At 42.0% G+C, this 17,555-nt stretch overlaps 1 protein-coding gene across 2 annotated transcripts in view; it reads left to right on the forward strand.

Annotated features, from left to right (window-relative positions):
* cacna2d3a (calcium channel, voltage-dependent, alpha 2/delta subunit 3a) overlaps positions 1–17,555 on the forward strand; it is a 167,803-nt gene that overhangs the window by 60,017 nt on the left and 90,231 nt on the right. For both annotated transcript variants that reach the window (XM_042339495.1, XM_042339497.1), the window contains 5 exons: positions 4,379–4,510; positions 4,788–4,848; positions 5,369–5,519; positions 5,807–5,881; positions 15,827–15,916. In XM_042339495.1, the coding sequence (XP_042195429.1) occupies positions 4,379–4,510; positions 4,788–4,848; positions 5,369–5,519; positions 5,807–5,881; positions 15,827–15,916 (509 nt within the window). The remainder of the gene's footprint in view (positions 1–4,378; positions 4,511–4,787; positions 4,849–5,368; positions 5,520–5,806; positions 5,882–15,826; positions 15,917–17,555) is intronic.

The following is a 17,555-nucleotide window of genomic DNA, read 5'->3' on the forward strand; positions in this document are numbered from 1 at the left end:
CTCAGTGGTTATAGCGCTCGCCTCGCAAGCAAGAGGACCTGGGTTTGATTCCCGGGCAGGGAGAAAGATAAGGCGAGTTTCCTTACTGCTCACACCTTTGTTTACCAGCAGTACAGTGGGAGCCCGGCTGTTAGTCGTTTCTCGGATCGCTTTTCCAGAGTTAATAATCCCTATAAATAAATAAATAAATTAAATAAATAAAAATAATCATTTGGTCCCTCAATCCACGACTGTTTGTGGGACACTGCTGCTAATGCAATTGGGGACATTAATGTAAATGCGTTACATTCACCCCAAAAAAGAGATAATGATAATAATAATAATCCTCGCATTTGACACAGCGCCTCATCACATCTTCATCTTCGAGACGTCTCAAAGCGCTTCGCAGGATACGCTGTAAAGTGAATTCACTGTGTATTTTGTGGGCGAAACGTAGCAGCCAATTGCGCACAGCAGCGTCCCCACAGACAGTCGTTCCTTTAAAGTGGAGTAGACTGTAGTCGATGTAAGATAAGACGTGATGAGGCGCTATATCAAAATGCAAGGATGATTATTATTGTGATTATATATATATATTACACTTTTGACTTGATCTTATCCCATTCCTGATAACATTATAAGTTGGGTTGACACACTGCGATTGTATAAGTAATGTTTGTGTTGGGCAGTATGTATGTAAAGGGTAGTTCCGGAGATACTGACATTTAAATGATTTGACTTGAATCAGTTCTGGTTGACGGGTAAAGTACGTTGAAACATTGTTCCACGTAGAACCCAAATCACTGGAACTTGTCACTTGCTGTGAAGTAAATAGCCAGTAAGATTGAGGTGTCAAAACTAAAGATTTGAAGAGAATCGATTTGCGCTGTATAAATAACAGTCAGAAATTACCATGTTGACAAATTGCAACTTTTGTCAGAAACCTTTCCTCTTCGCTTAATTGTCTGATTCCGCGGCTCTGTCTCTCGCACTTGCCTTGTACTCAGCAGATTTATGGACTGAAGGTTTGCCGTGCAGCTCACAGCACACACAGCCACGTATCACACACACACACACGCACACACATATATATTATGTTTATATATATTTAACGCTGTTTTATCTGACGTGCTGAAGCAAAAATATTCCCATCACGTTTCCAGTCTGCTGTAGCAATCCCACCATTACATCTCGGAGGGTTAATCATTTCATATAAAGGATCACCGATTGACAAGTCATGTTTTTTAGCTTCAACCTTGCTTCAGCTGTCTGTGTGTATTATGTCGGCGCCGGCACTGTAACCAGCGACAGGATATACTGCAAGGTAGCGTTCCGCAAAAAAAAAAAAACGGTCCCCAAAGAAAAGCTTATAGGATTAGGAGGAGCTTGTTTGTGTGCAGAACAAAATGAACTGTCACTATTGACTAACTGAGTGCTAAGCGATTCTTGTGATAAAGTGGAATCCAGGTGTAGGAAGGCAGAACCCATTTATAGCTCTGCGGAAAATTACTCATTTTATGACACTCACACGGACCACATCACTCACCATCTCTTCCCTGGTAAAATGCGGAGAAACGTCTTCGCTCCCACTTACGGCACAGAATTCTGCTCTGGATCCTTGTGGCTCGATCTTTATAGAATAGAATACGTCGTTCAGTAAAACCGTGGGGTCTCGTACGGCAAGTTTTAATTTGTGAGAAACCCCTATTTGTCGTTTATAATATAGCAATAATAATAATAATTTGGTCACTCAATCCACGACTGTTTGCGGGGACGCCGCTGTGCGCGATTGTCTGCCATGTTTTGCCCATAAAACATACAGTCAATGCACTTGACAGTCTATTCTGTGAAACGCTTTGAGACATCTCGACGATGTGATAAGGCGCTGCATCAAATGCAATGATTACTGTTATTATTATTATTAATTTATAGTCCCAAGTTTCACTGGAGGCACAGTCATTTCTTTTTGAGTTTCATAATGACACAGATCTTGTGAAGAAAGATGTAATATAAACTAAATATTTCTGCTAAAGTGTCAATTTCCTGACTCGCTCACATAGAAAGGAAGGGATTAACTAAAAATATTTCCAAACTGGATAAGCTTGTCTTGACTGCGTTAAAATCAGACATTTTGACCAAATGATATTCATAGGCCCCATAACTAGCTCATTTAAGAGTGGCTGTGGCTCATCAAATTTCATCGCAGTCGAAAGCGAGGAAGATAATCTGCGGAAGCCTCGCTCGGTGTTGAAGGATTTTCTGATTGCTACGCATATTTGCTCGGGTTCTAGGCATTGCATCTCATTGCTTTCCACCAGCTTGAAATTACATCGATATCAAATCATATAAATGGGAACATCAAATCATTTTTGACATAAATTGACACGGCAATAACTTTATCACCCATCGCACGACCAAAGGTGCACTTTTCTAATATGTTATCCATGTCGATGGCCAGAGTAATGATTGACATCCGTCTTTAAGCCCAGCTCCTCTGGTACCGTTTCACAGCAATCATTTTGTGCTGAGATTAAATGGAAACATTTGGACTATTAATTCTTATTGTACAGACATGGCAGGTTTGACTCCTAGTCCCATTTGTTCACCTTCCAATGCAAACACCTAACATTTAATAAACCTTTGATTCGGTGAGCTGCTGCACTGGAATATGAACGCGTGCATTCAATGCTTCCTGAGCAAAACGCTCAAAAGCTGGGTTTGAAACCGAAATGAAAACTATATATTATTTTCCGTTTTGTGCAGTAGATTCCTACGAAACTCTGGAACTCCCTCCCTCCCTCCCTCCCTCCCTCCCTCCGCAACCTTGCCCCTTCCTTGCGCCTGAAGACCTTTCTCTTTGAGCAGTGCCTACGCTCACCTCCCGTCCTCCCCCCGGCTCGCCTCGTGCTCCGACACTGTCAAGCGCTCTGGGACGCTGCCCTGTGTAGACACAAGTTGTTGTTGTGAAGGACTGACTCGATTTGCTGATATTTACAGCTGTAAACCCGGCCCCTTGGCTTTCGCTGCACGGCTGAATCCTAGCACTAAAAGCCGGGCTTCCGTTTACCCAGGAATGTCTCAGTGCTGCCACTTGCCCCCCTCCGACCACACATTGTCCTGACTTTCTGTCCGCGCCCTGTGACAACGGTGAAACTGATGATGGGCTGTACACCAGAGCGGTACAGACACGCACAGCAATATTCTATCTTCCTGGGAAGGTCTGCCATCGTTTTATAAAGTGCAGGTCCAAACCCAAAACCCAGGCAGCCCAAATTAGGCACTTGGTGAGTAATAATAATAATAATACTATAATAATAATCCTTGCATTTGATATAGCGCTTTTCAAGTTTTTGAGGCGTCTCAAAGCGCTTCACAGGATATACTGTGAAGTGAATTGACTGTATATTTGAGTAGCAGCAAATGGACCAACTCCAACCCAGTGATTTAGAGTTGGTTCCATGTCTATCTTTGAGCAAATAAAGTGCCAGGAGGTCAGGGGGTCCCGCAACATTTCAAGCAGATCAATGTCAGTAAAAACACAGGACCTTCTAGGACAGCTAGGTAAAACCAGGTTAATTATTATAATAATAATAATCCTTGCGATTGATGCAGCGCCTTATCATTCCTGTGAGACGTTTCAAAGCGCTTCACAGAATATACTGTAAAGTGAATTAACTGTATATTTTTGTGTATGGATTGAAGCGATTATCTCCCATTATTATTACTATTAGAGTCAGTCCCATGAATGGGTTAAAAAAAATGCAGCAGTGAAACAAGCTCACACACAGCCATACAAGATTTTGGGCCCTTTCGGCTCTCAAACTGAACGCCACTTGAATTTTCGGGGGAAAAAAAACACGAGTTGGGTGTCTTACAGCAAACCAATCCAATTTAATGCTTCACTGGTCGTGTGTCAGACGCAGTCAGTCTGTATCTACGTATCCGAATGGATTGGTTCAAAAAACGGCAGCTCAAGTATAAATTTAATAGTGTTTCTTTGGTTTATTAAATTATGTAATGACCCTTAAAATTATAAAGGATCAATCCTCAGGAAAGATACATATTTACTGATCATCTCTCGGCTCTGGCCCAGTTATTTTAATGCTGTGTGAATAATACTACTACTACTAATAGTAATCATAATAATAATAATAGTCCTTGCATTTGATACAGCGCCTTTAGACGTCTTCGAGACGTCTCAAAGCGCTTCGCAGAACAGACCGTAAAGTGAATGGACTGCATATTTTGTGGGTGAAACACGGCAACCAATTGCGCACAGCAGCAGTGTGGATTGAGCGACCAAATTATTTGAAAAAAAAACATTTTGGAGGGTTTATTAGCCCCGGAAAACCTCTCCGTCTGCACCACAACAGAGCATTTGTTCATTCTTATCTTTCAGATCCCAATATCGTAAATGGAGTTTATTGGTCTGAATCCTTAAACAAAGTTTTTCTCGACAATTTTGAACGAGACCCTTCTCTGACGTGGCAGTATTTTGGGAGCGCCAATGGATTTTTCAGAGGATATCCAGGTATAAAAGATTAGTTCAAGCGTTGCTTATTGTACGTGTGTTATAGCAGCAGAATCTCCTCCTTGCCACTCTCCAATCATTATTCTTCGCTGTCCTTTCTCCCGCTTTTCGCGGTGTTATTTCCTTTCACACATTAATGCGAAAACTATCTCGGTATATTTGACAGCGCTCGTTTTCCTCAAACCATTACTGTTCAGATAGAGCCGGAATGAGAGAGAAACTCGTTTTTTTCTTTGTCGTTTGTTTAAAATGACCTGATTGCTTGCTTTGGAAATAGGTATAAAATGGCAACCGGACGAAAATGGAGTCATTGCGTTTGACTGCAGAAACCGCAAGTGGTAAATCATAGTTTTACTTTTTTTTTAAACATTTCCAGAAGTGTAGTTTGTGGGGAGGGCGGCTGTGCGAAACGTTGGGCAAGTTTCCTTACTCCCCACACACACAGACAGACACACACAGACATACCACACACACACAGACAGACACACACACAGACAGACACACACACACACAGACAGACACACACACACACACACACACACAGACACACACCACACACAGACAAACTCACACAGACACACACACATATTTACTCCTGTTTACCCACCAGTCAGTAGGAACCCGGTTGTTAGCCAGTTGGTGGATCGCTTTTCCTGGGGTAATAATCCCTCAAAAAAAATGTGGCGGCTCAGTCCACGGCTGTTTGTGGGGACGCTGCCGTGCGCAGTTGTCAGTTTGCTCTACGGTATATCCTGTGAAGCGCTTTGCGACGCCTGGCAGACGTGATGAGGCGCTGTATCAAATTATTATTATATGATGCTGTGGTAGTTCCTCTCTCTCTCTCTCTCTCGTGTTCAGGTATATTCAGGCGGCCACTTCACCTAAAGATGTGGTGATTTTAGTGGACGTCAGCGGCAGCATGAAAGGCCTGCGCATGACAATAGCCAAGCAAACCGTCTCCTCCATCCTCGACACGCTGGGAGATGACGACTTTTTCAATATTATCGCAGTAAGTATTGGTGTCTGGAAGTTGATGCCCTGCAGACTGTACCACGCAATGCTGGTCAAAGAGATTTGAAGAGAGATGAGTACTGATGGTGTGTGTGTGATGACGAGAGACTCTCCTTGTTCTCTAGGTTTATTTACTTCAGCAAAATACACGGATAAACTTCCCAAACGTTAACTACCCTGCCGGGTCTTTGAGAGAGTGTACTTAGGGAGAGGTTACTCTCGCTGGGTGGTACATTTTGTGTTAAATAAAGCTTAATAAATTCCAATAATCTTTTCTTCCCTTAGTACAGCGAGGAGCTTCGCTACGTGGAACCGTGTTTAAACGGCACAATGGTACAAGCAGACCGAAATAATAAAGAGGTAAGATAGTGACCCTGGGGTAGTTATAGTTATGAAATATAATAATAATAATCATCCTTGCATTTGATACAGCATCTTATCACGTCTTTGAGACTCTCAAAGCGCTTCACAGAATATACTGTAAAGTAATTGACTGGATATTTTTTATAGATTATCAACACAAATTACAGTAAGCATCACTTACTTACAGAATGTCGTCGTCTTTGAAATGTTGGTTGATTTGGAAAGCACCAGATAAAGGAATTATCTAATTGTCTTAGATGATACAGGACTGCGGAATACATGGGAAATTAGTGTGTGTCACAGCAATGAAAATCAGAGCATAATTCAAACCTAATCTTCGTGAAGCAAAATATTAATTTAATTCAGCCAAATGTTCCAGATGGACACCCGTGAGATGCTCTGCTTCAAACTTGTTTCTGATTCGTCAGAATCCACAGTGGAATAAAATTCCTCTGGTTAGACATACTTGTTGTTTTTAACCATCTACGACACAAGGTACAGGTGTGATAGACTGTCTGTCAATGACTTTGCTGACGGTAATTGATTAGTTATAAACTATGAAGAATGGGGGAGCGTCTGTGAGAACAGATTAACCAGACTGTGTATGTGTGTCACTTTCAACTAAGTTCTTTAAGTGCCTGCCTTACCTGGCTGGGTCACGCGGTTTTTACTATCGATCATATTATTTAGTTAGTTATTATCAAATATACAAAGGCCTTGTGCTTTCCTGGTTAAACTGGTGACTTCGAAGCCACACAGTTGTGTTGAAACAGCAATAAATTAGCTGGGAACAAAGTCTTCAAATTACAGCACATTCACTCTCTCCTTTATTGATGTTCTTTATATTCTAACCTGGTGCACAGAAAATTAGATTTTCTCCCACAGTCGATATCCATCCCACAAAGCTAGTCAAGTCATCAACTGACTGATAAGATGTGAAAGGTCCCACTTGCTGCCTCAATGGCTCTTTAATGGTTCATGATTTCTTATTTATTATCTTTGCCGAGCTTTCCCTAATGCCACTATTTTGATATATATTTAGTCCAAAACAGTTAAGAGTAAGACTGCAATGTATAATGCATCAGTTGCATTGCTGCTTTCAGGCTGAATGCATGAAAGAGAATGTGATAGACATACAGAACAAGTTATCAAGGGGAATAAAAGCCAAACACTTTTGCTTTTGCCCTTAATGTTAGCTTAATGTTGACGACTGTTTGTGGGGGCGCTGCTGTGCGCAATTGGCTGCCGGGTTTCACCCACAAAATACACAGTCACTACACATTACAGTATATCCTGTGAAGCGCTTTGAGACGTCTCCAAGACATGCTAAGGCGCTGTATCAATTGCAAGGATTATTAGCATTTGAGATCTTTTACATGAAAAGTAAAATGTTTGTTGTTGGTACGAATGTTGACATAGTGAGATGAAAACAGCCACTGAATTAAAATCTCCTCGGCTACAAGCTTTTACTTAGCTTTTTGTCTTGTCCAGTATTGGTGACATCAAAGCTGAAGTAAGAGGCAATCTACTAATCAGCGTGCAAAATGTGATGGGAGCTACGGGCTCAGATCTGCTCCCTCATCGCTGCCTCATACACTGAGAGACAGCCTTTAACTGGAGCTCCCCTTTGCTGCTGTAATTATGTCGGCTGTTCAGCTATCTGGAGCAGCAATGTGAAGCTCATTTCATTTCTAATCTGCTTAGAAGTTGTTTGAACTGTTGCATTTTAACTTATGTGTTTAGTTCGAAACACACGAGTGCTATCATGTCAGATCTGTTTACCGGCAATAACTAGAAACCCGGCTGTTAGTCAATTGGTGGATCGCTTTTCCGGGGGTAATAATCCCTTTTTAAAATAATAATAATAATAATAACGCGGTCACTCAATCCACGACTGCTTATGGGACGCTGCTGTGTGTGTTTGGCTGCCGTCTTTTGTCCACAAAGCATACAACCACTAGACTTTACAGCCTATCCTGTGAAGCGCTTTGAGACGCCTCGATTAGACGTGATAAGGAGCTACATCAAATGCCAGGATTATTATATTATACGGTATCTGTAGAAGCGTAAGCGAACTCATTCTGTTACTGCCATAAGACGTGCAGCAGTTATCGCTGAATGAAACCTGGGGACTTTTGAAAAGTAAATTGGAGTGATTTTTGCTTATTGTTAGGAAATGCGAGGATCGGAAAGGTTCCCAAACCCTAACATAAAGCTGCCTTGACAAATCGGATGCCCAGTACATTGTAACCAGGGTTTAAGCACTTTTATTAGGTCATGATCTACAGACAAACGTCTGTCATCGGTTTCTCCAAAGAAATTTAATTCCACTTTTCCAAGGCCGACGTATTAAAAATGAATTAGTCTCAGAAAAGTTCCTATATTGGCGCCCGATGTATTACAATATTATCGAAATTGTTTTGAGGCCCAGGTTTCCTTCAGTCGTACAGATGGCTCCAGTCTCCACTCTTACCCATGTTTGCCTCAGGTGTAGCCTCCAACAACAGTACTGTCAGCTGTCAGAGCATCTGCTCCTGTGACTCATAGATATAAGACAATCGTTAGATCAAAAGGCACTGTGCACTACAGCTGCACCGGTTTCAATGGACAATTATAATAATCATAATAACAACAATAATAATCCTTGCATTTGATCTCAAAGCGCTTCACAGGATACACCGTAAAGCATAGTGACTGTGTACTCTGTGGGTCTTTTTCTAAAGGTGAACCAGTCTCGTAAACTATATTTCTAATGATTTACATATTTTGTCTCATCCTATTTTGCATTGTCGCTCTGCGTGCTTTCCAGTGGCTTTATCTCCGATTTATTTTCATAGTTTGATGTCACGTAGCAGTAGAGGCGTGTTCAAAATATAACATGAAGAGAAAATAACTGCGGGGAGAGATTTACAATGAGGTTGTCAGGTTCAGAGTTAAACTACTGAAGAGTTAATAGCTATAATTTGCGCAGCATCTGCTTACAGATGAATGTGTGTTTATGAACTGAACTGTGTATTAATCATGATTCTGTGAAATGTTCAGTCTATCCAAAGATAGCGTCTTTCCTTTCAAATCGAAACAATAGCACAAGAATAGTCAGAACATCGGGTTAAAATGCTGTTTATAATTTTTAACAGTTTTGGAAAATAAAGTATATAATTTCACCCAAAGTTGCAAGTTATTAATAAGTACAATAACTATTAGCATTGCACAGTGCCACGATGCATTTCACTTTTTATGCCGTCAGGAAAACCTCATTAGGATTCTGTGATGATTCAAAGGGGGAACTTTACCTTTATCTGAAATGCTTTTAATATAATTTCGTCTGAATAAGTGTCCTCTTTAGAATCGGATGGTAATTTTGTAAAGTAGCATTGACTGACATATAAGAAGTCACTTTCTTTCTTCGAAAACATGGTAGGACTCTATTGTGATGTGCGAAGACATACTTAATGACTTTTTTTTTATATAGCTCACTGCCTTTGATTCCATTAATTCCGTAGCAGTTTGCAAGTCACACAGTGATTATCATTGGAAGCCACTGGAAACTCAAGTCTCTTCACATGATATTTATGCTTTGATTTTGGACGACTGAGGCTCCTCAAAAGTCTAAACAATTCAGACTAAGGATGCGAATGCTGAGCTGTGTGATTACACGACTGAATGTCAGGCTTTGACCCTCCTGTAGAAAACAGGCTCATCTCAACAAGTGGGGTCTGAGGGTAGATGTTGAACGTACCATGGGTCACGTTGGCTGCAAATGCTCTTTAGATTCCTAAGTGAGATGCATCCGAGCACAAGTTACAGTGCATTAAAGGGCTTCTCTAAATATAGATTTCCCCCAGGCATGCTGCCTCTTGATGATGGCTGTCCAGTTACTGATTCCCCATTAAATATTTAATGCAAGAAAGGAACTCACCTCAGCACCAAGTGATGTGAAGTAATTCACCCTTACAGGATTGCTGATGCTGTTCTCCCTCCTACAGCATAGCTCAACCCATTGAAGTGCAAGACCTTGTCACGTCTTACCTTCCTGTGACTCCTAACCGACCACGGTGTGCCAATAGCTGCAGCGCATCCATTTCCTGAGGGGACATCTCAAAACTCCCGGTATCAATAACGCTGCTCGCAAACCTCCCGACCCCTCGCCCTCTTCCATCCACAGACTGCGAGGAAGGACGGCTTCAGCAAATGTGCTGAGACAATAAAAGTCCATCTCTTCGATAATCCTTCTCAAATTGAGAGCCGAGTTTCTTTTTTTTTCTGTCTCGGCCTTGACAAGCCACGGTTCTTGCAGAGAGTGAACTCGTTCTTCAGAACTAGGAATCAAGGTAGCTCTTCACCGTCACGCATAATCTGAAATAGAAAACAGAAGTCGCTGGGAACACGCAGCAGATCAGGTCAGGCAGCATCTATGGAGAGAGCGAGAGAGAGAGAGGAACATGGGTTACTTTCAGGTTGATGACTGGACGAAAGGTCGTCGATCTGAAACGTGAACTCACTTTCCTCTCGGCTTAGCTGCTGCCTGACCTGACCGGCTCAGTGTTCCCAGCCACTTCTGTTTTTATTTCAGATTTCCAGTCTCGACAGTATTTTGCCTTTTGATCACAGATACTCTGGTCTCTTGTATCTAAACGTTAGAACTTAAGTTTTGATTCCAGATCAACACGTTTAATCTCCTCTGTAGCTCTTTAACCTCTACCTTAGCCAACTTTACGTTCTTCTTGTGATCATCCAGTGGGTTAAATAAGCTTCTCACTATCTACTTTTCTTAGATACTCAAAGATACTTAAGGAGGAATGGGGTGAAAGTAGATAACTGCAGTGTAGGAACGATATGCAGGCTAATCCACGATGAGCCAAATGGCTTCTTGTGCTGTGAACATTGTACCATGTAAAATGAAGAATGCAGATTTTGAAGCGATATGAAGCCTAAAATAGTTTCCCAATAGTACATCAGGAAAGACAAAACACTCCTGTTTGGAAAAGCATTTGCAAGATGATCCCAACCATCAGATCACGGTCCAGATTTCCCTCCACACCAACCTCCTGCTGCTGTCGGAGCAGTTACTGTGGAGCTATTTTCAGATGTTTGGATGTTTTGTCTTTAGACATTATTTCCTGCTGTTCTCCCCGAGTCCATCATGTCCCATGTTTAACTACATAAGCTGGATTTCTGCCTGTGGAGATTTAAAGCATCCAATCAAATGGGGATTGACTTTAATCTTCATGTGCAATTGTCACCTGAAGACATGAGCTACACAAACCGCAGACAGTGATGGTATGTGCATATGTACACAAGCCCATTGTGGTGTGGAGTTGTATATTACATGTATATATGTATGTATATATGTATATGTATATACACTGGGGACTCAATACAGAAATGGGAAGAAACACTTCTGGACGGCAAAGCCACTTTATCACTTTGGTGATGATCACTGGGTCACACACCTAAATACTCAGCCATTTTCGCTGAAACAACCCCAAATTAGAGAACCTAAAGCAGCCGCAAGTCACGCATTGAATTTAACTGTAAGATCACACGCAAGATTTATTCTTCTTATTTTTTGTATCAGGCGGAAAAGGATTCTTAAGTAGCCATGGAATTGTAACTAATGTTTACTCAGAACAACTAATAATAATAATCCTTGCATTTGATGCAGTGCCTGATAACACCTGCGAGACGCCTCAAAGCGCGTGGAATGTAATGCCAGTTCACATTATGTTGGGGAGGTGGCACTGGTCTTGTTACCGCTACAGAGTATGTTTGGGTGAACACTCATCACATTCAGAATCACAAATCATTAATTCACTCGCGCTGCAAACTGACACAGCAGCATCTGCTCTGGGAAACACCCACAGGCTCCAAGAACGGCCTCATGGCCACAATTCAAAGTGCCCGAGTTTTATTTTCTAAATATTTTACAGCGCGCCCGTGTTTGTCAAGAGTATCAAACGCTATCAGACGTGTCCTCGCTGAAGCAAAACATTCCAGCGTGTGCTTTTCTGTTCATATTGAGGAAAAAAACACGCCTTGTCTTCCTATTTCGACTGGTTTGATGCGGACTGAATAGACTCGCTATCTGCTATCTCCTCTGCTGTCCATTATTTAAGCATGAAAGCTTTCATCCAGGAGCTCAGCCGCGCTGGAGAACACGATGTACACGGAAGCTGATTTTAAAAAAAAAACTTTGAAAAATTATTTTTTTTATTAACCATGTCAGCTTTTCCTGACTTCCACGCCTCAATCTCCCAACCGTTCCTTTGTGAATTAAAATGCCATGTATGTAAACGCGCACGGATGCAATTAATATCTCCCCTTGCTTACGATGAGCCTGTGTGAATAACAGGGCGGAACTTGTTGGTTTATTAATTACCATTTAAAGTTTGGGCACAATCGAGACGTCTCAAAGCGCTTCGCAGGATATACCTGTGCTGTAAAGTGAACTTACTTTGTGGGCGAATATGTAAATGTGTGTGCACGAAGATTAGAGAATTGTACAGGGCTACTTTTGGCCGTTGTGTGGCACTTTGCTTTGAAGAATGTTCGGGAAGAAACTGTTGGCTGATCAGTGCTTTTGTGCATTCTGTTGCTTTGAGTGCCCCATGTACGCAGCACTCACATGCAGTCTGTCATTACAGTATAATTATCATGTGGCCCATAGTGGTGGTTGTCATAGCAGCGAGGTAAGTGCCTCAAAAGGTTGCTATTTATTGAGAAGCCCACGATTCACGGTGTATACTCGCATTCCAAACGTTGCAGCATAAAATAATAATAACTGGTACTCTCTCGCGCGCTCTCCCTCTCTCTGTCTCTCCCTCCACCAAAAAAAAAAGGCTGTGGTTTATGGCTGGATCCATTCACGCTGTCCAGACTGAGATGGACAGATATTTGTGAGGTCAGGGGATCGAGGGATATGGGGCAAAGAGCGGGCAATTGGAGTTGAGGTACAGATCAGCTAAGATCTTACAGACAGGCTCGAGGGGCTGAATGGCCTCCTTACCCTAATCACGTCTCCTGCCTCTTCCAATGGGATGCCAATTCTCAGCTATTTGCTCATTTTTATGAACTTACTCATAATTTTTTTTAAAAAAAGTTTACATATCAAAAAAAACCGAGCAGAATAAAGGGTGTCTTGGCGAATCACTTTTGCCTACGGAACACACAGTCACTACACGTCACGGTAAAATCTGTGGAGTCCTGTAGCTCAGTGGTTGGAGCACTCGCCTTGCAAGCGGGACACCTGGGTTCAGTTCCAGACAGGGCGAAACCTCGGGCAAGTTTCCTTACTCCACACAGAGCCTAATAATGATCCCTCCAAAACAAAACAATAATAAATCCACTTTACAGTCTATTCTGTGAAGCGCTTTGAGGCGTCGAGAAGACATGAAAAGCGCGATATCAAATCCAAGGATTATTATTATTTTTATTATCTTGGGAGACATCCTTTATTCTTATTTGAGTGAGTGTATAAATGTCTCATTCGCTGTAGTAGGGTTTTGTCATCAGATTTGAGCGAAGATTCCACAACCTGCGTGCCAAGCTTTCCAGCTGATTCAGGGAACGTGCAATAAAATTCTAGTTGAATGACATTATAATAATAATCACCAGTCTGCTTGGAATCCCCCGTATTCCCTCTAGTGGTAAATTTAGGTCAGGTCACTATAAACAAAAGAGTTATGATTTTTACATAAATTTCCTGCAGATATTGAGCTTGATCAGCAAATCCTATCTGTAAATTTACAGTATTTTGGGAGGGGGTGAGAAAATAATCGGGAAAATTCCTTAATAGTCGGGTGGGACTGATGGTGGGAAACTTGCCTGGCTTATTACTGTAAAATGGTTGCTTTTTTAGGGAAAAAATCTTATTTCAACTGGTGTGGTGGCTAATCAAATACCCTCCTGTTTGGTTTTCCCAACAACTATGATAATGTCAGTGAGATCGGGGAAATAGATAAAGAACTCTGTGACTCCCATTGTTCGCCAATGGATAAAACGCATCTTGTTATAATAATCATTTGGTCACTTCAGCCTTCAGCTCCCCTCTCGACTCTCTACCCCCTCCTCGCTCCCTCCCTTCCCTCCCCTCACCCTGACCATTTCCCCCCTCCTCGCTCCCTCCCTTCCCTCCCCTCACCCTGACCATTTCCCCCTCCTCGCTCCCTCCCTTCCCTCCCCTCACCCTGACCATTTCCCCCCTCCTCGATCCCTCCCTTCCCTCCCCTCACCCTGACCATTTCCCCACTGCTCGGGTCCCGACCCAACTGTCCAGCGCCTTGGGACGTCCTCCCGACGTGAAAGGCGCTCTATAAATGCAATCATGTTGTTGTTGTCTTATTGTTGCATCAAATGCAAGGATTATTATTGATATTATTATAATTCCAAGGTTGCATGATCCGATTACATTCTTCTGATGTGGACAAGATCTTGGGTCTTGCGTGACACCACAAAAATGACCCTGTTTGAGGTTCTAACAGTGAGCAAGAAAAGGAGATGTCACGAAAGAAAGATAAAAGGAGAGATTGATCAGGGCAGACATCACAGAGAGGAATGATTCATCAAGATGCCTGAGAGAGAGAGTTGTAGAACAGCGAACAGAAAGAGCCAAGGTCAGTTGAAAAAGAGAGAGCAAGCTAGCAAGCAAACCCACCCAGGATCTAGATCAGAAAGGAAGACAATGGAGATAGGCAGATGGGTTTAATGTGGTGAATATTGTCGGAGGAAACATCAAACACCTGCATCATGACGGAATTTCTCTTACCAAAGGTTTTTTTTTATATTTAAAAAAAAGCTTTGGCTTTGATTTATTGATCATGCGTTGAGCATTTCCAGTCAATCTGAAACTTGTGTCAATGAAGCTAATAAATTATTCTTCTGCATATTCTCGTTTCCCAATTGGCTGCCACGGTTCTCTCATAAAATATACAGTCAAATTCACTTTGCAGTCTATTCTGTGAAGCACTCAAAGACGTGATAAGGTACTATATCAAATGCAATGATTATTATTATCATTATTATTATTATTAATGTGTTATAGACAATAGATGTTTTTCCTTGAGAAACAAGCTGATTGTTTGAAAGGCACTGTGTATACGTGATGAAAGGTGTGTCAGTCCAGGGGAGATGCAACGGTCGCTGATCTGGAAAAACGACTTTCAGAGAGCAGATATTGCAATTAATTCAACTGGACTTCTCCAGCTGCTTCCTAATTCTGTACATCTCTCAACGGGCTGTGGGAATATTCCCTCTGTTACTGGGGCTGAGTGCGATGGTGCTGTTGGGAGATATGAACAAATCTCGGCTGGAGTATACCTGGTAACCTTAAAAGCTCAGTGTAACATGTCTGGTCACAGGAAGGGATTATAGTGCAGGAACTCCCAGCCAAGGCCCTGATGATGGATAGTCAGTTGCTGGAAGTAAATGATGGCACTTAGAAAGGCATAGTACAAATTGTCTAGTGTTGGCTTTCCTGCTTACACATTAAGATAAACTTAAACTGGACGGTTTTTGCCTTCGGGCAGATCTCAGCAATGGGTGGCGTTAATTGAGTTTACCAGCTTACCGTAAACATTTAAAAGGCATTCCGTCCACAATGTCAGGCTCTCGGCTGTAACATTATCTCAGCTCGGAGCTACAGGACCTCAGTACAAGCCGTTTCTGAGCTGCACTAGACATTCTTTTATGTTATCGGCATTTGGTGCAGCAGGTACCCCATTATAACAAGAACTACATGGCTTCTGAGACTCACCTTATAATAACAACAATGCTAATAAAAATAATAATAAGCCTTACATTTCATACAGCGCCTTATCACATCGCCAAGACGTCTCAAAGCGCTTCACAGAATACACTGTACCGCAAAGCGAGTTGACTGTATTTTTTTTATCTGGGCGAAAAAGGAATTAACGCTATGTCAATTTTTTTTTCTGCCTCCAACAGCATTTCAGACAACATCTCGACAGTCTGAATGCAAAGGGAATCGGAATGCTAGGCTTGGCTTTGACCGAGGCCTTCAACCTTCTAAATGAGGTAAGTGGCCTATTCGTATTTGGTGAATGTTAATGCTTAGGTTTAAGTCAAATAACAGTGGAGCAGCCTGGCCCTGAAAGGCAGCAGTGAAGACGGTACAGTTTGTCCCAGGTTGCATGGCATTGAGTCATCTCTCAGGTGGGTGAGTTTCATCATCTCTTAATAATAATAATAATAATAATCTTGCACTGTTACCACCCACTGCCCGATACAGGAGCAGCCTTGAAAGCAAGGGGAGGTCCGATTGCAAATACATTTACTGGAGTATCTGAGATGGTGAGTGGTTACTGAGTCAGGTAAAACGAGATGAATAGCAATCAATTTAGGAACATAAGAACAGGAGGAGGCCATTCAATCCCCTCAAGCCTGTTCCACCATTCTGTTATATCGTGTCTAATCGGTACCTCGACTCCCAATTAATTTGAAGACTGGGTATTGGTGGACATTGCAGTGATCATAACAGAGAATGACAGGGAAGCCTTCTGTTGGCATTTCCAGGCAGGTCTACGCGCGTTTCTATTGAGAAAGTACAAAAGTGAATTGCAGGTCTTCTGGGCAGCAGGAATATCAAATTCCATTGCATTTTATTATACGAGAGATGAAGTACCATTAGAAGCTCACGTGTTCAGCTTACTGAGACAAGAATATTCTTTATTAACAGAGCTTGGCTCATTTTATGTTATAAATAGAATCGTACACCAGGATGTGCTGTAAAAGCATTACTTTACGGTTTTCCAGGCTGCATCACATTGCAAATGTTGTTATATTTCGTCTACTTCCAGCTGCCAAATATAGAAACTATCTATAGTCTCAAAACATGCTTGAGACGTAATTAATATTGCATTGTGTGTTATCAATTATTCATTGTTGTACAATTTTAATATCAATGACCAGTTAGTCTCTCCATTTCGCTTGTTTATGGCAATGACTAGGCAAATTACGCGAGCTAATGTAGTACAAAATAGCTTACGGTTAGTGTTAGAGTTAACAACAACAACAGCAACTTGTATTGCTGTCCTGTAGCTCAGTGGTTAGAGCACTCGCTTCGCAAGCGAGAGGACCCGGGTTCTATTCCCAGGCAGGACAGGGCGAAACGCTGGGCAAGTTTCCTCACTCCACACACACGCCTCTGTTTATCAGCAGTGAGTAGGAACCCGGTTGTTAGTTGATTGGACGATCGCTTTTCTGGGGATAATAACCCCCTTCAAAAAAAATAATAATAATTAGGCCACTAGATCCATGAATGTTTGTGGGGACGCTGCTGTGTGCAACTGACTGCCACGTTTCACCCACACAATACACAGTCAGCTCACTTTGCAGTGTATCCTGTGAAGCGCTTTGAGACGTCTGGAAGACGTGATAAGGCTCTGTGTAAAATGCCGGGAGTATTATTATTATTATAAAAGCATTGAAGCCAATGATTCCCTTTCACCGCTGTGACTGAGATCAGCTTGCTCAGAGCAGAACAGGGATGGGACCAATCTGGCTGTACAGTGCAACTCAGTATTGTGTCAAGTGTTGCATTTAACCCACTGAACCACAAGGGGAAGCCCTGACAACTTAAATGAGGAATATCTCGACACAAGCAGCGAGCACTAATGCTTTTCCATCGGCACCATCACATCGCGTTGTATAAATA

This window comes from Callorhinchus milii, unplaced genomic scaffold, assembly GCF_018977255.1.
Source record: "Callorhinchus milii isolate IMCB2004 unplaced genomic scaffold, IMCB_Cmil_1.0 Scaffold12, whole genome shotgun sequence".
Taxonomy (NCBI): domain Eukaryota; kingdom Metazoa; phylum Chordata; class Chondrichthyes; order Chimaeriformes; family Callorhinchidae; genus Callorhinchus; species Callorhinchus milii.